This window comes from Lingula anatina, chromosome 2, assembly GCF_051362555.1.
Source record: "Lingula anatina isolate TDL-2025a chromosome 2, LinAna3.0, whole genome shotgun sequence".
Classification (NCBI taxonomy): Eukaryota; Metazoa; Brachiopoda; class Lingulata; order Lingulida; family Lingulidae; genus Lingula; species Lingula anatina.
The window spans coordinates 27,088,194-27,112,610 of NC_141768.1; the positions used below are offsets into that span (position 1 = coordinate 27,088,194).

Consider the following 24,417-nt stretch of genomic DNA (forward strand, 5'->3'; position numbering starts at 1 on the left):
ATATATATATGAGCAATGGGGAATTTCAAGGGTGTGCCAGAACACTTCGACCGTCCGTGAGAGATGTTCAAGGCGCAGTACTGTACGTACAGTATTTATTGGCCTTACACAAGATTCCCCCCTCCCATAGGTGAAGAGCAGATTCTAAACGAGACCTTAAGTAGAGGCACGCCAGGATATTACTCGTAACAGGTAAGCAAAGTCGATGTGAAATAACACAAACCTCTTATTTTTTACATATACATTTTAAAAGTATAAACAGTATATGAAAGATTTATTTCTTCACATTTTGGTATTAAAGGAAAAGTGAGAATACATATACCTGCATGATAAGAATCATAATGGGCGGAAATTAAACGCCGGTGTGGCGTGATAGACCCCTGCCTTGACGAAACCGTTCTGCACATGCGCATTGAGGGTAGATTGAAAGAAGTAACTTCCGGTATGACGATGTCGTCCTTAGTATAGCCGCTATGTTTGCACTGAACTATGAACTTTAAATTCATAATTCAGTGGTTTTCGTCATGAGAGAGTATGAATTTGATAATTGTACCACCAGCGTTAGCGCTGGCGGTACACATGGTTTCGGTCCCGTCCGGATCGTTCCGCCGGCTCCGCCGGACGGCTACCGTTACCGCTTCTCCTCCTAGACGGTAAGGGCCCCCGTACCCATCTCATGGATTTAGGTCACCTATAATCTCAACTCGTTCCACGTAAAATTTGGGCTTTGTCGGTATTGGGGTCTGGGTGTGGCACTCATTACAATACACCCTTGTCTAAAAATGGCAAAATTAAATGCTAATTATCTACCCTACGGAAGGAGTTATGGGAAAAATTTCTATAGACGGCTTTCCAAAAGTCATATGTGTAGATTTCAAATATACCCTTGGATTTGACCTTTGACCTTTACTTCAAGGTCAAATGGGCCAAAATTTTCAAAAAAATGAAATTTTTTACGAAAAAAATTTTTTTTGCCCTGTTATTCAGACACTACACAGACTTAACCAATAATATTATTGGAAAGTGTTACCCTTCAGGTCATCTTTCATCTCCATGAATTTGGGGTCAATCGGTGCATTTTCACGGGAGTAGCGGCCATAAGATACCGAAACTGAAAACTGTCTCTAATTCGGGAACCGTTAATGCTAGAGACCCATTCTTTTTTGCATTTTGTAGAGCATGTTAAGCCCAACACTGGAGGTGGCCTCGGTTTTTTTGTATTCCATACGGTTTTTGAGTTACGCTGTATCAAAAAGTACATATTGGTGGTAAAAGCAAAATGTGCAGTACGGTAATGGATAATAAATTTTGAACTCTGGAAAAATAAAACATAAGGCTTGGCAAAGCAGACAACTTGTGTTCAAAAATGACATTATTTCATCAAATTTGAACTTTTGAAACTTCAGAGCACCTCCTATTTCAAGAATTTTGACCAAAATGACATTTTCTTTATTTTAATTAATTTTTTCTGTACAAAATTTAAGGCACATTATGGTAACTCCAAAATTATAACATTTAGTCCCTTATATCTCCAAAACTGGCAGTGATAGGTCCATAGTTACTATTGAACTTGAATAGGAAGTCATATACTGGCTATCTTACTGTGACCTTGAAATTGACCTTTGACCTACTTTTCACCATGAACTGAACTTTGCAAATTTTGCTTCCCTTTTATCTCCAAAACTGGCAGAGATAGGTCCATAGTTACTATTGAACGTATAGGAAGTCATATACTGGCAATCTAAATGTGATCTTAAAATTGACCTTTGACCTACTTTTCACCATGAACTGAATTTTGCAAATTTTGCTTTTCTTTTAGCTCCAAAACTGGCTGAGATAGGTCCATAGTTACTCTTGAACTTGAATAGAAAGTCATATACTGGCAATCTAAATGTGACCTAGAAATTGACCTTTGACCTACTTTTCACCATGAATTGAACTTTGCAAATTTTGCTTTCCTTTTATCTCCAAAACTGGCTGAGATAGGTCCGTAGTTACTATTGAACTTGAATAGGAAGTCATATACTGGCAATCTATATGTGACCTTAAAATTGACCTTTGACCTACTTTTCACCATGAATTGAACTTTGCAAATTTTGCTTTCCTTTTATCTCCAAAACTGGCAGAGATAGGTCCATAGTTACTATTGAACTTGAATAGGAAGTCATATACTGGCAATCTAAATGTGATCTTAAAATTGACCTTTGACCTACTTTTCACCATGAACTGAACTTTGCAAATTTTTCTTCCCTTTTATCTCCAAAACTGGCAGAGATAGGTCCATAGTTACTATTGAACTTGAATAGGAAGTCATATACTGGCAATCTAAATGTGACCTTAAAATTGACCTTTGACCTTCTTTACACCATGAACTGAATTTTGCAAATTTTGCTTTTCTTTTATCTCCAAAACTGGCTGAGATAGGTCCGTAGTTACTATTGAACTTGAATAGAAAGTCATATACTGGCAATCTAAATGTGACCTTAAAATTGACCTTTGACCTACTTTTCACCATAAACTGAACTTTGCAAATTTTGCTTCCCTTTTATCTCCAAAACTGGCAGAGATAGGTCCATAGTTACTATTGAACTTGAATAGGATGTCATATACTGGCAATCTAAATGTGACCTTAAAATTGACCTTTGACCTACTTTTCACCATGAACTGAACTTTGCAAATTTTGCTTTCCTTTTGTCTCCAAAACTGGCAGAGATAGGTCCATAGTTACTCTTGAACTTGAATAGGAAGTCATATACTGGCAATTTACTGTGACCTTGAAATTGACCCTTGACCTATCTTACGAAGAACTTAAATTTGATTGTACCATATATATATTTTTTTGCAAAAGTTTAAAAATTCTTGTTGATTGCATTTTTACAGCTTGTCAAGCACAAAACTGGTGGCTGTGTCCCTTATTTTGTGTATGTGGGGGTCTATACGAATGCGCTTGCTCCAGCTGGTGGTACAATATTCGGAGGCGGTATCGCCTCTCTGATCCTCTAGTTTTATTACTACAGTATAAGGGGGAATGTTGGAAGTGAGCTTTTGATCGTGACTGAACTGTTTTGCTCCGTGTGAAAAACGTGGTAGATCTAAGACTCGTAGTATAAATGTTTTCACTCTGCAATGTTCTTTCAATTCAGAGTTCAGTCATTTTCATTAAAAAGAAACTGTGTGTTTGATAATACTACAACTTTCTCTACGGGGAAATGTTGGAATTGCATGTGCAGCTACGTACTGTAAGTCAACAGACTGCTACCCCCGCGTGAATAATCCGTCAGAACGGTTTATTCACGCGGACGGTTTCTTCACGTGACACCGGAATGAAAGTATGGGGAAATCCCTTTTTCAGTGAAAGAATGAGTTATATCTTCTGAATACTGCGTTATATCTTCTAAATACTGCTTAGAAGAAAGCAAGGAGAGTGCTTTATGAAATTAAGAACCACTTATCCAGCAGTGTCCCTGAATTGCGCAAGACAGCGCAATGCACTGGGAAAAAAAAAAAAAACGCCCATGCAGTTGCCAGGAAACAGTCATTGTCAACAAAACAGGGTGTTATAAAAGCAAAATATTTATTATTATTAGGTAATTAATATTGTTGATGTAACTTATTAGGTAATTAAAATTGTTGATGTAACTGAACAAATCGGCAAGACTTGTATATCATCGGGTTGGCAGCCATGTTGGCATGTGGGCTTGGGGTCCGCCATATAGATAAACGTCCCAATATAATATTCATCTTGATAGATACGTCTCTATACATATAAGTCTCAATAGATTTACGTCTCATTAAATTTACGTTCCGATAGATCCACCAACCGATTCCTATAAACCCACATTTCTTTAGATCCAGGTACAGCTAGATCCATCTATCTGACATTGTAATCGGCTAAAAGGCCAATATTCAACTTGAGATACAGGTTTGAGGCTTTCGAGTGATAGTCTGGCTGCGAATACTGATCCACTTAGAGATGTGACTTAATTACAACCTGATATTTATTAATTATTCATTTATTTATGTATTTATATACTCTATTTATTAGGTGTTCAAACAAGACAATACATGTACATTCGCGTCTACACGTCTACCACACTCTAAAGTTCGGGAACGCGACGTAAATTGAAACAGAACACATTTTAAGTGTGCAAATGTTACATTTTGAGAACGCTTTCAACAGTGTTCTGGTGCTAGAACACTGAGTGTTGTGAAATATAGAACACATTTTTATGTTCTTTTTATGTTCTTTCACTGAGTATTGTGTGAAAACGATCTAGTAGAATAATAAATTGCTGAAAGGATTAATATGTGTACTGTCATTTTAAAGAAGTGCATTTTATGTACTGAGTAGTATACCAACCATTTTGAGCAAAAGCATACCTGTAATGGATCTATCGGTATTTGGATCTCAAAATACGTGGATCTATAGGTATGCGAATTTAAAGGGCGTGGGTTTGTGAGGACGTCTTATATTTAGGAACGCAGATATATAGGACAGCAGTAAAAAAACGGATCTATCAGTATTTAAATCTAAAAAGATGTTTTTTCAGTTTTTCCTTTATGTACCTATCGGTAACGGGAGTATAGGGACGTGTAATATTTTGGGACTAAATTTTATCCGAACGTACCCGGCTCTTCTTGGCATCAACAGTGTTAATTACCTTGTAATATATTTCGCTTTTATGATAGATCTATAGTTGAGAGAGATACAATGTCATACAGACTGAGGACAGTGTAGATGAGTCTATGATTCTGAAGAACTAGTAAACACTGTGGACAAGGGTAGCTTTTTTCCAGAGGGAATGTCTCATCTTCTCGATAACGAGTCAGTGCAGTGACACATAGAAAAGTTAATACAACTGAAACCACCTATTAAAATGCTGTTCTTTTATCCATTTGTGCACAATATAAGACTGCGATAGTTTCTTATAAAACATCAGCTGTCAATTCACCATTTTTCATTTAAAATATTAAAAATAAAAGTATTTGTAATAAAAATATTGGAAGAAGAGTTGACATAAATGTGAGTCAAAACCACATGATTGAGGTTCGATTTTGCAAACCTTGATTAAAATCTGGTTTGCTTGTCAAAACTGCAAGGTAACTATCAAGTCAACATAGCATACTGTACGTCCAGTGCATTTGATTTAATAAAAAACCAAATACAACAAACAAACACTTACAAAGAATCATAAATGCAAAAATCCTTTAAAATGTGTGAAAATTGTGCAATGACACCAAACTTGTCTTATTTTTATTTGCCACCATATCTTACAAATTTTGACAAATTAATCACTCAAAAGTACTGCAGAAGTAATAGACTGTTTTTCAGTTAAGCATATCAATCTCACAATTTTCATAAAACCTTGTTAATTTCAAAAAATTTCATTTATTGTTTTAAGATGGTGACTTCATGTGTTTAGGTCAGTTATTTGTGATGGGACATTGCTCATCTCAAATAAATCATGTGGCCTTAACACACATGAAAAATCCAAATTCTAAAAATCCAAAAATCCATTGGCGGTATCTTGTGATCACGGTCTGTGCCCTGAATACCCCGCGGTGTAATTAAGCAAGTTACTTCCAAAGGTGCCTTAGAATTCCAGTACCTTTGTTATCTGATTATCAGCTCTCCCTTGATGAACACCAATGACATTGCTGGAAATCATCAACCATAAGCTATTCTGCTTATACTTCATGGTTTGATGTTGCAAGTTATGCATCTGGAGTGTGCCCCCCCTCCCTCCAGTGCTCACAGTCATAGATGGTTTCCATTACCTTGATATGTTCTTGAGATGTGTCTGTACATATTGCCATCACCTGCGTCTGTAGTCGCCGTCGTCGCCGGCGCCATGCACTTTCCTTGTAAACACGATAATTGGAAGGCAGTTTTACTTTTTTGCTTTATATTTACAGAGCTGATGAATATTCATAAAACGCAGGTCAAGTTCGAAAATCAGCATGATCGGGCCATTATTGTAGAAGTTAAGCTGTTTTTTCACTTTTCAGCATATATGCAACACTGTAAACATATTTCAAGGAAAACCGATAGCCCTGTTGTCATGAAACTCACAGGAGTAATCGAGCTTACTAAAACGCAGGTCAAGTTCGAAAATCGGCATGATCGGGCCACTATTTTAGTAGTTATACTTTCTTTTCACTTTTCAGCATATATGCAACACTGTAAACACAATATAAGAAAAACAAATAGGCCAGTTGTCATTAAATTCACAGGAGTGGTCAATCCTGCTAAAATGCAGGTTGAGTTAAAAAATTTGGGCCATTATTTTAGAAGTTATGCTGTTTTTTCACATTTCCTCAGATTCAATTCTTAGGCATGTTAACAGTTTCATTATTTAATTAATAAGACACGTAAAAGTGTTTGTTTGACATTTCCTGCATCTTTACAACATTGTTAGTTGATTCTGTGAAAATGATGGTAAACTTGTTATCGTGTATTGTGTAATAAAGTTTCAAAAATGGAAATAAACTCATCATTGCAGTTTGTCAGATTCAATCATTCACTATGTTCAGGATCTCAGAATGGAAGAAATTGGACATTTAACACTGCTCTATTGATATTTTTCCCATCTCATCAATTTTCTTAGTTGATCACATAAAAATGGCAGTAAACTGTTAATTTTGTTTTGTGTTAAAAATTGTTAAAAATGAAAAAAAAAAAACATTTCAGAACAGTGCTGTCTTGTTTACATTTTGGCATTTTCAAGTTGTGACTTTGAAGTTCCATGGGCCTGAAGACCTTTGCTAGTCACATTTTCTGAATATCCATGATACTAATATTTTATTATTAAAAATTGATGGTCATTATGCTGTTAACCATTATGTAATATTGCGTCAGAATAGAAGAAAACACAATTTTGGGTGCTGCTGCTATGATGACCATTATGGGAAAACCATGTTACTTATGATTGCCAAACTTTCAAAAAAGAAATACAGGACTAAAATGCAGCCTGAGTTGGAGGAACAGTCTAATTGGCTTCTTTTTCTGGAAGTTATACATTTTCAAAGTGTGAACTTGAACTCCCATGGGCCTGAAGCCTTATGCTTGTTACACAAATTACTTACATTGGTATTACCTGTTGAGCATAATTAAAATTTGATGTTGAATTTGCAGTTTAACATAATGTACTTTTGCATCAGAATTTACAGTAGCCTATTTTGTGCATAGTTATTTCCTGCTTTTTGTCTGTACATTTGACAGCTTTGCTGCCTTGTTTGATAAATACATCAAAATTTGCATCAATGTGACACATTTAGAAACAAAGCAACTGTGATGATTTAGAATACGTTGTTTCATAGATGAAGTACAATATAACATATAGTAGCAATGTTAAGACTGATTTATCCATTCTTGCACTAATTTGTTAGGCCTCATTGGAGGTTAAAATATGGCCGACCCACTTGAATACTTCCCCATGGGATATCTATTCAGTGTCTATTAGCAGATTAGATGGCAAGCTTTGTAGTGGGTTGCCATATTTGACCCTCAGACTTGTTGGTCTCCTATTCTGAATGGAGCCTTAGACTGCATTCACATCGAGTTGAGCCATGGATCTACAAAGTCACGAACTAAATATGGTGGACGCACATGAAAGAAAACCGCCTATTCTTTTTATAGTCTTTCCGCCTCTCTCACGCCTCCCCACGCATCGTCCCTGTGGGGGTACAGTCATTAAATTTCGACTCCATTGGGACGACCCATGGGGAGGCGTGTGAGCGGCGGGGAGACTTAAAAGATAAGGCGGTTTTCCTTTCATGTACATCCGCCATATTTAGATTGTGACTTTGTAGATCCATGGCTCAACTCAATGTGAATGCGGTCTTAGACTCTCTTATTGCCACATGTATATAACTTCAGTTGCACATTACAGCTCATGCTGTTATATTTTACAAGTTTCTTTTGCCTCGCTTTCCAGATCTTATGTGGAAGCTTGACATGTGTTTAGGAGACAAGAAAACAAGTTTTATGTAGATTCTTTCTAACTCCCTCTCCAGTGATCAGAAAAAGACATTTATTTGTTAATTATTAAATATCTTTTTCTGACCGCTAAAGGTAAGTTTGAATAATGTTAAATTGTAATCCTATGAATTTTGACCATTTAGCAGTCTGAATTGAATTGATAATATATTTTCAGTTCTTTGACAAAGGTTTTGATTGTCAGTCTGATTTAATAATGTTAAATTCACTATTTATTTGTAATTGTATGTTTAGGTGCCTGATAATGGGCCATTCCGTGGTGTGTGTGTCCTGGGCATAAAATTTTCAAATGTACAAAAAGCAGTCAAAAGTTGCATTTTCTGAAAGAAGAGACTTCAGGGGATAAGAATTTGTAAAAGATTTATCTGTATTTTTTGAATACATGATTTTATAGTGCGTGAAACTTGAAAAATGTGAAAATTAGCATTACGGACAGAATTTTTATGTACAGACACAGATGTGTCTGTACATGTGGCCGTCACCTGCGTCTGTCGTCGCCGTTGGCGTGCACTTTTACCGTAAACACGATAAGTGGAAAACAGTTTTACCTCTTGGCTTGAAACTTACAGAACTGATGAATATTCATAATACGCAGGTCAAGTTCGAAAATCAGCATGATCGGGCCATTTATATAGAAGTTATGCAGTTTTTTTTCCATTTTTTCAGCATATGTGCAACACCGTAAACACGATCAGTGGAAAACCATTTTTCCTTTTGGCTTGAAACTTACAGAACTGATGAATATTCATAATACGCAGGGCAAGTTTGAAAATCAGCATGATCGGACCATTTTTAGGGAAGTTATGCTGTTTTTTTTCCATTTTTTCAGCATTTATGCAACACCGATAACATGATAAGTGGAAAACCATTTTTCCTTTTGGATTGAAACTTACAGATCTGATGAATATCTATAATACTCAGGTCAAGTTCAAAAATTGCATGATTGGGCCATTTTTGTGGAAGTTATGCTGTTTTTTTTTCACCTTTTTCAGCATGTATACAACACCTATAACACATTTTAAGGAAAATTGATTGGCCAATTGTCTTGAAATTCACAGGAGTGATCAGTGTTACTAAAATACAGATTAAGTTTTGAAAATAAGCTTGATCAGTTAAGTTTTGGTGAAGTTATGCCTTTTTTGTATATAAGTGTTTTTTCTTTAAACTTAATTCTCAGGCATGTAAGTCTCATTTTTTAACTAATTTAGATATGTTAAGTTGTTTTTTTTTACATTTTCTGCATCTTAACAATATTGTTAGTTGATTATATAAAAATAACGGTAAACCTGTTATTGTCTATTGTGTAATAAAGTGTCAAAAATGGAAATAAACTCATTTCTTAACAGTTTGTCAGATTCAATTATATCATTCACTATGTTCAGAATCTCTCAATGGAGCAAATTGGACATTTAAAATTGTTCTATTGATATTTTTCCTATGTCAACAATTTTCCTAGTTGATCATTTAAAAATGAAAATAAATTGATTATTTTGCTTAATGTAAAAAAGGTGTTGTAAATGGAAATAATCCCATTTTAGTAATAGCTATCTCTTGTTTACATTTTGGCATTTTGAAAGTGTGACTCTGAACTTCCATGGTCTAGAAGACCTTCCCATATCACATTTTCTGAATATCCATGATACTTTTATTTTTTTATTAAAAAAATTGATGGTCATTGTGCTGTTAAGCATTATGTAATGTTGCATCTAAATTGAAGACAACCCTATTTTGCGCACTGCCTCCATAGTTACCATTTAAAGAAAAGCATGTCACTTACTCTTCTGAAACTTACAGAAAAGTTGCATAGGGCTAAAATGTAGCTTCAGTTGGAAAACCCGTTTTATCAAATAACCTTTCTGGGAATTATTTAGTTTTTTGTGAGAATTAAATTTTTCACATAATGACATTTTCGGGATGTGACTTTGAACTTCTATTGCCTTGAAGACCTTTGCAAATTATATTTTTTGAATATCCATGATACTGTTACTTAATTATTATAAATTGATGGTCATTATGCTGTTAAGCATTATGTTATATTGCATGAAAGTTGAAAAAAAACCTATTTTGGACACTGCTCCCAGGATAGCGATTAAGGGTAAACCATGTTACTTATGATACTCAAACTTACAAAAAAGTTTTATAGGTCTGAAGTGCAGCTTGTGTTGGAAAATCAGAGTGATTGTTTTCTGTTTTGGAAGCAATGCAGTTCTTTAGAGTACTATGCGGTGCAATAAATGTATATGGATAAAGGTTAGTATGAAATTCTCCCTTGGGTGATCTCTAATTAAATTAAGGTCTATAAAGTAATTTGCTTAATCAATTTTCAATTGGGCATTAAATGAGATTACATAAAACACTCGTTGAGATTTCCCTGTAAAGTCCCATAGGTTTAGCTCTGTTAACTGTGTCACATAATTAGGAGTCAATGATAATTATGCAGGTAAATGTTGTTTTATATTGAAAATAAGTTTACAGAAGAAAATTTTGTGTAAGGCTTACATTAATGCTAAAGATGAATAACAGGGACTTATAACTCCCAAGGGCATGTAACAGTTCACTTTTATTGATACTACCTGTTGTGCAATATTTGCAACTTGACTTTGCAGTTAAAGGGATAATAACTGTTTGTTTTGGCAAAAAAAAATTTTTTTGTTTTTCTAAAAAGTATTTTTTTGTTATAATCTCTTAAGAGATTATTATAGAATATAGTCATCTATGGAGGTCATATGGTCTGATGACAAGTTCAGATATCAGAATAATAGCTATAACGCCCTTTTTGTAGTAAAACAAAATATATTATATTTCTGTGAGTTGTTGACACTGTTTAAACTCAAGTTGGATGATTCATATCAAGGTAATACAGCTAGACTGATTGGCAGCTTTAGTGGAATATTTTTGTAATTTTTCCTTTTTTAATTTTTCATTTTTCAAAGTGGTATTTTATAGATGTGACTTATCACTACCATTTACCAGGAGCCCCGTACTGTTACTTTGTAACATTTTCTGTATTTTTTTAACTTACAAGAATGATTCTTAGGATTGACGTACAGCCCAAATTAAAAAAACAGCTCTATCAAATTATATATATATATATATATATATATATATATATATATATATAATTGTTATCATTATTTTTTATCGAGTTTAAGCAATTTTTTTGTGAAATTTTCACTTATTCTCATTCTGGCTTATCAGCCTGAAGCCTTAGGGACCATTTCCAGACCCTATCACACTAACTGTGGGTCCATCTATCTCCAAGGGAATTATCGCTAAATTGCAATCAATGTAAGTGGCTTAGCTGTCCTACTGAAACTGGCATGCCAGAATCCTAAGCCGCTTAAGCTGAAAGCAATTTAGTGAGAAACCCCTGCGAGTTGGATTGATCCTTGTAGATTGATCTAGGTATGGGAACTCAGTCTAATGCTTGTTACACATTTTACTTTCATCCCAATCAACTGTTGCGCAGAATTAAAATTTGATGTTGGCTATGCAGTTAAGCATAATACATAAGTGCATCAGAATTAACAGTATCCTATTTTCTGCTTTTGTACTTTCTGTTTTTTGTCTGTACATTTGACAGCTTTGCTGCCTTGTTTATTTTTTGCATATAACACTCAGAATAAATTTTAATCAATATCTTTCAATTGAGACATAAATTACAGCAATTCCTTGAGGTAAACACATAAAAAAACAAGTGAAATCTTTAAAAAATAGTTAATTAATCATTAATCCAAAGTCATTTTTTCCGTCCGTAATGATTTGGGCTCTATTTTTTAAGTTTTTTTTTTAAAGACTACTTGGCAAAAAAAAATTTCCTTTCATATTTTCCTCATCCTAGTCCTATGTTTACCAAATATCCAAAATTAAATTTTTTAACATATTTGATAACAAATTAATTTTATAATAAAAAATCATTACCAAGGGAAAATAAGGATTACGGACAGAAAGGCATAGCTACCTGGCTATAACATTTCTACTGAGTGGTTTCATCTGGCATACTCAAGTAATTGATTTATGAATTTTAAAACTAAAGAAGAACTGTTTCCCTTATAAAGATTATTCACAAATGCAGGATTTAAAGTCAAAAAGTGCTTTTTCTTATCTGGCAAGACTTGTCAACATCTGGGCAAATAGTTTTATCAAAACAGATGTTTATTACGATTTAGGCATGTTTTCCTTACTAGTACTTCTAATTCAGGAGATACACTGTAAATCTGCATTTTTAATTGATATAGTGTTGTATATGCTGCTTAAAGGGATAATAACTCTACGTTTTGGCCAAAAAATGAATTTTCCTGGAGTAAACAACAATTTTCCCATACTTACCAATGGTGAATGAATCCATTTTTACATTCAAAGTTAGTCCCTGGTTTTTTTCTAAAAAGTTTGGTTTTTTGTTAAAATCTCTTAAGAGATTATAACAGAGTATAGCCATCAATGGAGGTCACGTGGTCTGAAGACAAGCTGAGATATCAGAATAAGAGCTATAACTCTTGTTTTTGTCGTAAAACAGAATATATTATATTTCTATGAGTTATTCACAATGTTTTTATTGTGAATGTAGACCTCATACGAAGAGATATTATCCCTTAGTTTAATTGTTGATTGCTTCTATATTACAATTCCACAGAGGGCAAAAAATGGCATCTTCAGCCACCCATGAGAGTCTGACAGGAAGTTCATCAGTGGCCAGTATAGGGTCAGCAGAACAACGGCCAAACTTTGTCCACCTTGATGAGCGTTATAAGTGCGCCAAGTGTAAAGATGCCCTGTTAAATCCAATGCAAACTTCATGTGGACATCGCATTTGTGAACTCTGCCTTGATTCACTGTTCGGAGAAAATCAGGTCGAGGTCATGTGTCCAGGTGGTGAAGAAGATTGTGACAAACTGAATAAAAATGATGTCAACTCTGTGAGTATTAATGTCCATTAGCTGTAGAAAAATGTCATTGGTAAAAAATGTCCTCATTGATGATAAACACAAAACTTCTTTTTGAGTTTGGGTTATCTTTACTAATCTGAAAATATAAACTTTTCTTTTCATTTTCATATGTTTATCTGAAAACCTGGTGATTTTCCAAAATATTCTAATGGTATTTTACCATGACTAATTAATGTGAAACTGAGAGCTATTGAACTTTTAGTATCATTTGCAGTCATTCTATTATTATTATGAACCATCATTTACTGGAAGTGCTGCCTGTTTTAAAATCTGTATAAATTTATGTCCCTGTCTTGATAAATACTTTTTTATATACTAGGTTTTCAAGGACAAGAGCGCTCACAGAGAAATGCAAAGACTTGAAGTTTACTGCTCAAATAAAAACTATGGATGCCCTAAAAAGATGAAATGGAAAGAGTTGGATGTAAGTACTAATTAGAAGGTCCACATTATTTTAAACAAAAATTTAATGTAATCTTTCAAATGGCTGAAAATTTAATGAGTTATTGAAGTAAAACTACACTGAATGGCTGACTGTATGTTTTTACACCTAAGTTACATATTTCATGTGTGTATTTTAGAAACATTCAGCAGATTGTGAATATACCCCTGAGTGTTGTGTATTTTGTGGCAACCCTATTCCACGTATACAAACAAACCATCACCAGACTGAAGAATGTTCACAGCGACCAGTAGCATGTCGGTATTGCCTACAACAGGTGCCCTTTTCAGAGTATGAGGTAAGATTAATGTAATATTGTAAAATCATTTTTGATTTTAGCAAAAAATAATAGTGACCTTAACTGGCCAAACATCAAACTATATATTATTGTGTTAATGTTCAATATCTTTAAAGCAGTTGTACTTTTTGGGATGGAAATGATAATTATTAATGCTATTTAAAAAAAATTTTAAGCGATTCTTTTAAATTTGTCCATTGCGACAAAAGCATTTGGAGTTTTTACATTAGATAATTTTGTATTACCACAGAGGTATTAAAACTGTACAGTTTTTTTACATATTGTTTTTACATACTTAATTGTTTTGACTTGGTTGCAGACACACATAGATGAAACATGTCTTGAAGTCCAAGTGGATTGTCCACACAAATGTGGTGCAACTGGAATTAAAAGAGGGGAGGTACAATATCTTTTTACTAGTAGCATTTGTTAGGTCTGCTATCTAATATTTCTTCAAAATTTCTTAGAATTATTTCTCTGAATGACAATCTATAACTTTCTTAATAGACAATCTTAAAAGTTTTACTCAAATCACGCATGTACTCACAGACTATGTTTAGTATTGATTTATGATTTGTACTAGTACTTTACATTTTATATTCTGATATATTTTTATTATACTCTCATTTTAGTATATTGTAAATTTGTGATGCTGTATTTATTTACTTATGGCTTTTGACAAAATATGTTAACTCTGTGTCTTGTGTTTATCAAGCTTGAAGAGCATTTTAGAATATGCCAAGCAAAGCCAGCAGAATGTCCATACAGAGTTTACGGATGTGAATTTCAGGTAAGAATATAAACAGTACATTTTCATAGGAGTAGAGTTGGATTAAAATATGTATATATCAGGGGGAATTATGAAAAATACATAATGAGGTAATGGTTATGTAATTAGAAAAAGATTGTCACTTAAAGTATCAAGGACCCTCCAGTATAAATGTGTCAAAATTAAGCAACATTCACATTATAGTTTGTTCCATCCTTCTATGATCTGTCAGGTTAAACTTGGCTCACAAAATGTATAGCAAATGTAATCCCACTGTCAAGTTATTTTGGAAAAAAGGGGGAAAGTAAATTTTGAAGTTTTTTATATGTGTTTATTCTTTATTGTTTTGCGGACACTTTTATAGATTTGGTGGTTGTATTTTTAGGGAACACAACCAGAGGTTAAGACACATGAAGATGAAGATAAAGTGAACCACATACATTTATTAGCTGTACAGTTAGGTAGACTAGCACTTGACAAGATGGAGGTCACACGAAAAACTGAGGTAAGGAATACGTAGTAACAGCTCCAAACAGTGTTTAAATTTGTTAATAAAGTTTGCATGTGCAAATTGGTTTAAAAGATGTTAAAAGGTCTTGGATAATAGTGGATGAATTCTTTAGGATAAAAAGATGTATTGAACATTCTTCTGATTGATGGCAATTTTTGCAGTTTCATAGTACATATATAGATTAACTATCCTTACTGATGATAGACTTGGTTTTCATTTAAAATCTGATGATTATTGTTGTCTACAGTGATCAGATTGTAATTATTATAACATTATTCCCTGTCTCAATGTAGGAATGCCTAAATCAGTTAGATGCTTTAAAGAACCAGGTCCAAAGTTTCGAAGCAGACAACGAGCAACATAAGCAGACTGCAGAAAACTTTGAAAAGAAAATGAAAAGCTTACAGGTAGGTCTTGTGGCATGGTTTATTTAACCTACTTTCATGAATTCCGATCTGATGCATGCTATCTTTGTTAAATATATTTTGTGCTAAGCAGCTCTGACCTTAAATGGACCCTCCATGTGATAATGAAAGTTTACAAATTTTAAAGTTAAACAAGTATAAACCTGTTTGAATTGAAATTGAAAAATAAATGTTTACTTTCAAAAATGATATAGAAACTTAAGTCTGTGTGTGGTTTGATGACAATACTTGTTTTAGCCAATGCAGACAAAGTAAATTGTAGTATGAATATTCAATGAGGAGAAGTGCACGTCATCATCGTGAACCAAAAACATCCCCACCTTCCTTTATTCTTATTTTTACTGTTGTCAGTTTACTATTTCCAACTAGTTGCAAGGCTTAATTCACACAGTTCTCTTACATTTCCTTGTTCATTCTTCTGAAACTGCCACCTTTGCCTTTGAGAGTTTCTTTTGATTAAGTAGAACATGTTGCTTGAATATTTAAAGATGATGTCATATAAACTGGCATGGTCTCAAAGTCATAATAACTCTTCGTTTTGGCCAAAAATTGGATTTTCCTGGAGTAAACGGCAATTTTCCCGTACTTACCAATGGTCAACTACCCCATTCCTGCATTCAAAGTTAGTCCAGGGTTTTTTTCCTAAACGTTTGGTTTTTTGTTTAAATCTCTTAAGAGATTTTAACTGACAGAGCCCTCTCTGACATTGCATAGTCACGCTATATCGAGCGATAGTTTCTGGTGACCTACTTAAAACCACTATATAACAATAATATAAGATTTATAAGATATATTTGTCTTATTGCTCAAAATGCATTAATATCTACAATGTGTGCAATTCTGGGCTTTTCGTTATCCAACACACTATACAAAAACTCGCAACTTATATCTGAGGATTGCATCAACGCGTTTCCCGCCATGTTATTTTGGTCTCGAATGAATGCGAGAATCCGCGTGACACCTCAACGTCATAAACAAGGGATGCCTTGACGACTGTGAAGAAAGGCATCGAAAGCCCTATTGACAAGCACAGATTTTAGTTTTACTACAATGACAGTCGTTTTAGTGGTAAAATGCAATAGAATATATTTCCATGTGTTGTTTACAATGTATTTCTTGCGGAATTTTGAATCTCAAAGGAAGAGTTATTATTGCTTTAAGGAAACCTGCTAAATGTGTCACATTCCCTTTTATGGAAGCAAGGAGTCTGGATGATGAAAGGAGCAATATGAAATCAACGTGTAATCGACATGGTTAAATTAAATCAAGGTGAAAGTCACAGTGAGAAGTTCCTCATTGATATGGAGATTTGAAAATGTGGTAGCTGGTATTCATCAAGTCTGTTGTGTGTCAGACTACAAACAAAATTTGAAGAGAAACATTCAGGTTATTTATGTTTTGAAATGTGGCTATATTCTTTTTGGAAAGCCTGTGCAAAAAGGTACATTTATGCCTTTAAAAGCTCACAAACATCTTGGATCTTTTAAAAAAGATACTGAAACAAATGCCCCTACTCACAGAGGCATTTAACATTTGAAATAATGACATACTTGTTCAACACACACCTTGTTCAAACATAAGTATTTTACATGGAATGGGATAACAAGGAAAAGGTATAGCCATCCATGCACTTAATTTAATTGATCCCTTTTAAATAGCTTATTTGGATTGTTATTTTGGTATTTGCAAATGCACATGATATAGTATGTGGAGTACTTAGTACCAGGACTATGATTTTTCTTTAGAAAATGATGGCCAGTCATGGCGAAAAAGTCTATAAACTGGAAGACAAGGTCGAGGGAGTTGCAGAGAAAAAAGTTGTCGAAGACCATGGAAGACAAATAACTGCTATGAAAGAAACACAGAAGAATCACGAAGATAGGATCGTCAGAATCGAGCGTGGAGGTGGAGGAGGTACCGGTGGGAACGTGGGTGTCAGTGGTAAGGAAATGTTACAGTGGGGACAATGCCTCGTGAAAGGGAACAACAAAATTTTGATACTTTTATGCCCTGGAGTTAGATGGAGAAACTTGATTTAAAGATACTAATATGCATATTTTGTAAAGGGAGAGATTGCTTTTTACATTCACTGACAGTCTGTGAGAATGAAAGATGGATGGTTTTTCAGTTGGGAACCACAGTTGAAAGACTCAGTAGCTTTAGGGTGGTCATTAAGATTACATTAAATACTGCTTTTGGGTCTGTACTATTATTGTACCACCAGCGTTAGCGCTGGCGGTACACATGGTTTCGGTCCCGTCCGGATCGTTCCGCCGGCTCCGTTGGCTCCGCCGGCTCCGCCGGATGGCTACTGTTACCGCTTCTCCTCCTAGACGGTAAGGGCCCCCGTACCCATCTCATGGATTTAGGTCACCTATAATCTCAACTCGTTCCACGTAAAATTTGGGCTTTGTCGGTATTGGGGTCTGGGTGTGGCACTCATTGCAATGCACCCTTGTCTAAAAATGGCAAAATTAAATGCTAATTATCTACCCTACGGAAGGAGTTATGGGAAAAATTTCTATAGACGGCTTTCCAAAAGTCATATGTGTAGATTTCAAATATACCCTTGGATTTGACCTTTGACCTTTACTTCAAGGTCAAATGGGCCAAAATTTTCAAAAAAATGAAATTTTTTACGAAAAAAAATTTTTTTGCCCTGTTATTCAGACACCACACAGACTTAACCAATAATATTATTGGAAAGTGTTACCCTTCAGGTCATCTTTCATCTCCATGAATTTGGGGTCAATCGGTGCATTTTCACGGGAGTAGCGGCCATAAGATACCGAAACTGAAAACTGTCTCTAATTCGGGAACCGTTAATGCTAGAGACCCATTCTTTTTTGCATTTTGTAGAGCATGTAAAGCCCAACACTGGAGGTGGTCTCGGTTTTTTTGTATTCCATACGGTTTTCGAGTTACGCTGTATCAAAAAGTACATATTGGTGGTGAAAGCAAAATGTGCAGTACGGTAATGGATAATAAATTTTGAACTCTGGAAAAATAAAACATAAGGCTTGGCAAAGCAGACAACTTGTGTTCAAAAATGACATTATTTCATCAAATTTGAACTTCTGAAACTTCAGAGCACCTCCTATTTCAAGAATTTTGACCAAAATGACATTTTCTTTATTTTAATTAATTTTTTCTGTACGAAATTTAAGGCACATTATGGTAACTCCAAAATTATAACATTTAGTCCCTTATATCTCCAAAACTGGCAGAGATAGGTCCATAGTTACTATTGAAGTTGAATAGGAAGTCATATACTGGCAATCTTACTATGACCTTGAAATTGACCTTTGACCTACTTTTCACCATGAACTGAACTTTGCAAATTTTTCTTCCCTTTTATCTCCAAAACTGGCAGAGATAGGTCCATAGTTACTATTGAACTTGAATAGGAAGTCATATACTGGCAATCTAAATGTGACCTTAAAATTGACCTTTGACCTACTTTACACCATGAACTGAATTTTGCAAATTTTGCTTTCCTTTTATCTCCAAAACTGGCAGAGATAGGTCCGTAGTTACTATTGAACTTGAATAGGAAGTCATATACTGGCAATCTATATGTGACATTAAAATTGACCTTTGACCTACTTTTCACCATGAACTGAATTTTGCAAATTTTGCTTTCCTTTTATCTCAAAAACTAGCTGAGATAGGTCCATAGTTACTATTGAACTTGAATAGGAAGTCATATACTGGCAATCTAAATGTGACCTTAAAATTGACCTTTGACTTACTTTTCACCATAAACTGAACTTTGCAAAATTTGCTTCCCTTTTATCTCCAAAACTGGCTGAGATAGGTCCATAGTTACTATTGAACTTGAATAGGAAGTCTTATACTGGCAATCTAAATGTGACATTAAAATTGACCTTTGACCTACTTTTCTCCATGAACTGAACTTTGCAAATTTTTCTTCCCTTTTATCTCCAAAACTGGCAGAGATAGGTCCATAGTTACTATTGAAGTTGAATAGGAAGTCATATACTGGCAATCTAAATGTGACCTTAAAATTGACCTTTGACCTACTTTACACCATGAACTGAATTTTGCAAATTTTGCTTTCCTTTTATCTCCAAAACTGGCTGAGATAGGTCCGTAGTTACTATTGAACTTGAATAGGAAGTCATATACTGGCAATCTAAATGTGACCTTAAAATTGACCTTTGACCTACTTTTCACCATAAACTGAACTTTGCAAATTTTGCTTCCCTTTTATCTCAAAAACTGGCAGAGATAAGTCCATAGTTACTATTGAACTTGAATAGGAAGTCGTATACTGGCAATCTAAATGTGACCTTGAAATTGACCTTTGACCTACTTTTCACCATGAACTGAACTTTGCAAAATTTGCTTCCCTTTTATCTCCAAAACTGGCAGAGATAGGTCCATAGTTACTATTGAAGTTGAATAGGAAGTCATATACTGGCAATCTAAATGTGACCTTAAAATTGACCTTTGACCTACTTTACACCATGAACTGAATTTTGCAAATTTTGCTTTCCTTTTATCTCCAAAACTGGCTGAGATAGGTCCGTAGTTACTATTGAACTTGAATAGGAAGTCATATACTGGCAATCTAAATGTGACCTTAAAATTGACCTTTGACCTACTTTTCACCATAAACTGAAATTTGCAAATTTTGCTTCCCTTTTATCTCAAAAACTGGCAGAGATAGGTCCATAGTTACTATTGAACTTGAATAGGAAGTCATATACTGGCAATCTAAATGTGACCTTAAAATTGACCTTTGACCTACTTTTCACCATGAACTGAACTTTGCAAACTTTTCTTCCCTTTTATCTCCAAAACTGGCAGAGATAGGTCCATAGTTACTATTGAACTTGAAAAGGAAGTCATATACTGGCAATCTAAATGTGACCTTAAAATTGACCTTTGACCTACTTTTCACCATAAAATGAATTTTGCAAATTTTGCTTCCCTTTTATCTCCAAAACTGGCAGAGATAGGTTCATAGTTACTATTGAACTTGAATAGGAAGTCATATACTGGCAATCTAAATGTGACCTTGACATTGACCTTTGACCTACTTTTCACCATGAACTGAACTTTGCAAATTTTGCTTCCCTTTTATCTCCAAAACTGGCAGAGATAGGTCCATAGTTACTATTGAACTTGAATAGGAAGTCATATACTGGCAATCTAAATGTGACCTTGACATTGACCTTTGACCTACTTTTCACCATGAACTGAATTTTGCAAATTTTGCTTCCCTTTTATCTCCAAAACTGGCTGAGATAGGTCCATAGTTACTATTGAAGTTGAATAGGAAGTCCTATATTGGCAATCTAAGTGTGACCTTGAAATTGACCTTTGACCTACTTTTTATCATGAACTGAACTCTGCTAATTTCTTTCTCTTTTAACTTCAAACTTGACAGAGATAGGTCCATAGTTACTCTTGAACTTGAATAGGAAGTCATATACTGGCAATTTACTGTGACCTTGAAATTGACCCTTGACCTACCTTACGAAGAACTTAAATTTGATTGTGCCATATATATTTTTTGCAATAGTTTAAAAATTCTTGTTGATTGCATTTTTACAGCTTGTCAAGCACAAAACTGGTGGCTGTGTCCCTTATTTTGTGTATGTTGGGGTCTATACGAATGCGCTTGCTCCAGCTGGTGGTACAATATTCGGAGGCGGTATCGCCTCTCTGATCCTCTAGTTGGATATTAAATGATATAAATTTGACATGTACGTAATGCATTTCAATCAGTCATGAAAATTTTTTTTTCTAAAAAGGATAATTTAAAATGCCTATTTACCTATATTATACATGTATGATGTCATAATTTCAGAGGCCTTAATGAATCAATTAACTGCTCATGACCGCCAAGTAGGTATCCATGATGTGAGATTGGCAGAGATTGATCTTCGCTTTCAAGTTCTAGAGACTGCTTCCTACGATGGCATCCTCATCTGGAAAATCAGAGATTACACAAGGAGGAAGCATGAGGCCACCACTGGGAAGACATTGTCTTTGTACAGCCAGCCATTTTATACCAGCAGATTTGGATACAAAATGTGTGCCAGGGTGTACCTCAACGGTGACGGAATGGGCAAGGGAACCCACATGTCATTGTTCTTTGTTGTGATGAGAGGTGATTATGATGCCCTGCTTCAATGGCCTTTCAGACAGAAGGTCACTTTGATGCTCCTGGACCAAGACTCCGGTCGCCGCCATCTGTCAGACACCTTCAGGCCTGACCCGACCAGCAGCAGCTTCAAGAAGCCCACCTCCGAGATGAATGTTGCTTCGGGATGCCCTCTTTTTGTGTCCCAATCAGTACTTGAATCAAAAACCTATGTGAAGGACGATACAATTTTCATTAAAGTCATTGTAGATACAGCTGATTTGTATGGACCCTAAGTAACTCATCCCCAGTAAACACACCATGTTGGGCTGTCATGGACATTATTGCAATGTGACTGTGACCCCAACATGGTGTGTTTACTAAGATCATCCTGCCAGTGCCAATGTCTTGTGTGTATGTGTATTTGTAGCATGGGCGGATTTAGGCTGTCTTCTGGGTCTTCTAGAAGACGGTCAGATTTTCAAATTTACATTGACGGGTATCTATTTTTTTCTGTTGGAAGACGGTCAAAAATGTAGGATGGATCAACAAAGATAATTTAGAAGACTGTCGGAAAATATCTCTAGATCCGCACCTGTGTATATATACTGGTAAATACATATTCGTGTACCTATACAGCTGTGCAATCAGTGCATACTTGACATGGGCCCCAGCAGGTGTCTATTATAATAGTTACATAACTCCTTGTATGAAGCGCCTCCCAGAAGTCCAACCCCTCCGTCCAAGTCGTGGGAGGTGGTAAACAAAGTGATTGCGATATACTTGCCTGGGATTGAGGTGCTTGCATGCCTACAATCCTAAATCAAATGGCTAACAGGGGCACTGGCAAACTTTAATATTAGCTTGTATTACAGCCTCAATTTTTTTTTAGAATTGCAGATAGTCATGTATTATACTGCATAGAATGAAAAAGTAAAAAAAAAATTAAAAATTAAAAAAAAAATTTTTAATTAAATGAAGAATATTACAGTGATGTGTATATGCACTGCAATTGATAAATGAGGTAATTATATATATACAAATGGAAATTGGTTTTGTCATATCATTGTTTGAATCAGTAGTTTTTCCAGAAAACTTAGTGTTTTAATTGTGGGATGATGTTATTGCTGTGTTTGCTTACATTTTATATTCTCCGTAGATTCTGCTTATAAATATTTCTGCATACAAGGAGTTATTGTAATTACCTGTATTGCATCAATTACGCTCCTGAACATTATATGCAACCCTGTCAGTAATTAAGTAGCTTGCTAAGTGCATTGAGGAATGATAATGACCTTGAGCTAAGGTCTATATATAGAGCTCTTGTAATCAAGGGGTTGGACTACCAAAAATGAGGTATGTTGAGTACAGCAAAAATTGTGGTATTTTGTCTGTTTTACACACAGTGCACTTAAAATGATATGTGCACAAAGTGGAATTCCCAAGACGGAAGTAGTTTAAGTATATTGATAATTTTGGGATTTTTGTTTCTTTCACACCTAGTCCACTTGAAATAATATGTGCAAGGAGTAACCATACCCCCAGTACATATCATGGCTTTCTTCGTCCCAAATGTGGGCAAGAAATACAGCACAAGTGCCAACCTCATTAACGTCCAGTGTCAAAAAAAGACTGCATTCCCATAAACCCATCGTACTAGCTGGATCAATCTAACTCTGCAGGACTTCTCGCTAAAGAGCTTTCAGTGTAATCAGCTTGTCTGGCACACCCCCTAATTTAAGGTGCTGACGCTGAATGCAATTTAGCAAGAATCCCTGCAGAGTTAGATGGATCCAGCTTGTGCAGTGGGGTTATGGGAATGCCCCCCTTGGGCTCACCAAATTGGGACATAACGTAGGATCAGCACCAGTGCTCTATTCTATAGGCACATTTGGGACGAAGAAAGCCAAGATATGTAGTTACTCGTTGCGCATATTGTTTCAAGTGGACTACGTGTGGAAGACACAAAATGCCAAAATTATCTATATACTGAGAGTACTTCCGTCTTGGGAATTCCACTCCTTCGGTTACTATATACAACAAAATTATAATGAAATACGCGGTACTAAGTGCCTCACTGAGTATGCCCTGTTATTTTATGTACAGTCTTCCTTGAATTTATTCACGAGCAATTGGTGCAATACAGAAATGGGATGAGTGCTTTTGGTCCATGTCAGGAAAAATGACAATTAAAATGAGTTAGACAAATAAATTTTTCGTCAATGAAGAGTTTGTTACTGTTGGTGATATGAGGTGATGAGGCATAGGTGCAATACCCATTAGGATAGATTTAAAGATTTTTATTTGACTTTCAATTTTCCTAGTGGATCAAAGAATTTTGCCTCAGATTTGGCAATAATGATATATGAAAAAGTACAAAGTCTGGAAAATGAAAGAGTTGAGAGCGCAGTTTTTTTTTTTTTTTTTTTTTTTTTGTTTCAAATGGTGAAAGGCGAGACGAGTGTTTAAAGGAAATTCGTCTTACGCTCTCATCATGCACAATGTACCCGGTATAAAAGCTGATTTGGTTTTGTTACATTCTAGGATTTCGTGATCCTTTTTACTCGTCACTTGCAACCTCTTAGTTCACTTTTTATTTGAATGAAAACATAGTGATCATAATTTTTAAAGAGACCACTCATAGTTTACTCGTGCATCTGCTGTCTTCTATCGGTGCACGGCGCTTTTTACAATGGCAGACCCGGGGGTGACAACAGTGGGCCGCGTGCCACCTTGCGTTGGAGGAACCTCTCCCCCTCCCCCCCCCCCCCCCCCCCAATCTACTCTACACATTACACTTAAACTGACCTCGCCTATCATTTCTTTAAATTTCACACTTGTTGCCCATCCCCCTCCCTCTCTTAAGCAAAATCCTGGATCCTGTAGTGTCTAATAAAGACCGTGACAAGGGA

The 24,417-nt window shown here is 35.2% G+C and overlaps 1 protein-coding gene across 1 annotated transcript; it reads left to right on the forward strand.

Moving 5' to 3' along the window:
- LOC106173469 (TNF receptor-associated factor 3-like) lies at nucleotides 1–23,732 on the forward strand. The gene is made up of 11 exons (XM_087004907.1): nucleotides 1–192; nucleotides 7,938–8,074; nucleotides 12,633–12,915; nucleotides 13,265–13,369; nucleotides 13,527–13,685; nucleotides 14,005–14,085; nucleotides 14,401–14,475; nucleotides 14,840–14,959; nucleotides 15,259–15,372; nucleotides 17,136–17,331; nucleotides 21,230–23,732. The coding sequence occupies exons 3-11, from the start codon at nucleotides 12,643–12,645 to the stop codon at nucleotides 21,799–21,801; spliced, it is 1,695 nt and encodes a 564-aa protein (XP_086861033.1). The 5' UTR covers nucleotides 1–192; nucleotides 7,938–8,074; nucleotides 12,633–12,642; the 3' UTR covers nucleotides 21,802–23,732.
- Nucleotides 23,733–24,417: the final 685 nt, after the last annotated feature.

What these genes read in the sequence shown, in the direction of transcription:
- LOC106173469 (XM_087004907.1), top strand. Translation starts at nt 12,643, where the DNA reads ATGGCATCTTCAGCCACCCATGAGAGTCTGACAGGAAGTTCATCAGTG. An exon ending in TGAAATGGAAAGAGTTGGAT is followed by an intron (nt 13,370 to 13,526) that starts GTAAGTACTAAT and finishes TGTGTATTTTAG; the next exon opens with AAACATTCAGCAGATTGTGA. An exon ending in TGCCCTTTTCAGAGTATGAG is followed by an intron (nt 13,686 to 14,004) that starts GTAAGATTAATG and finishes ACTTGGTTGCAG; the next exon opens with ACACACATAGATGAAACATG.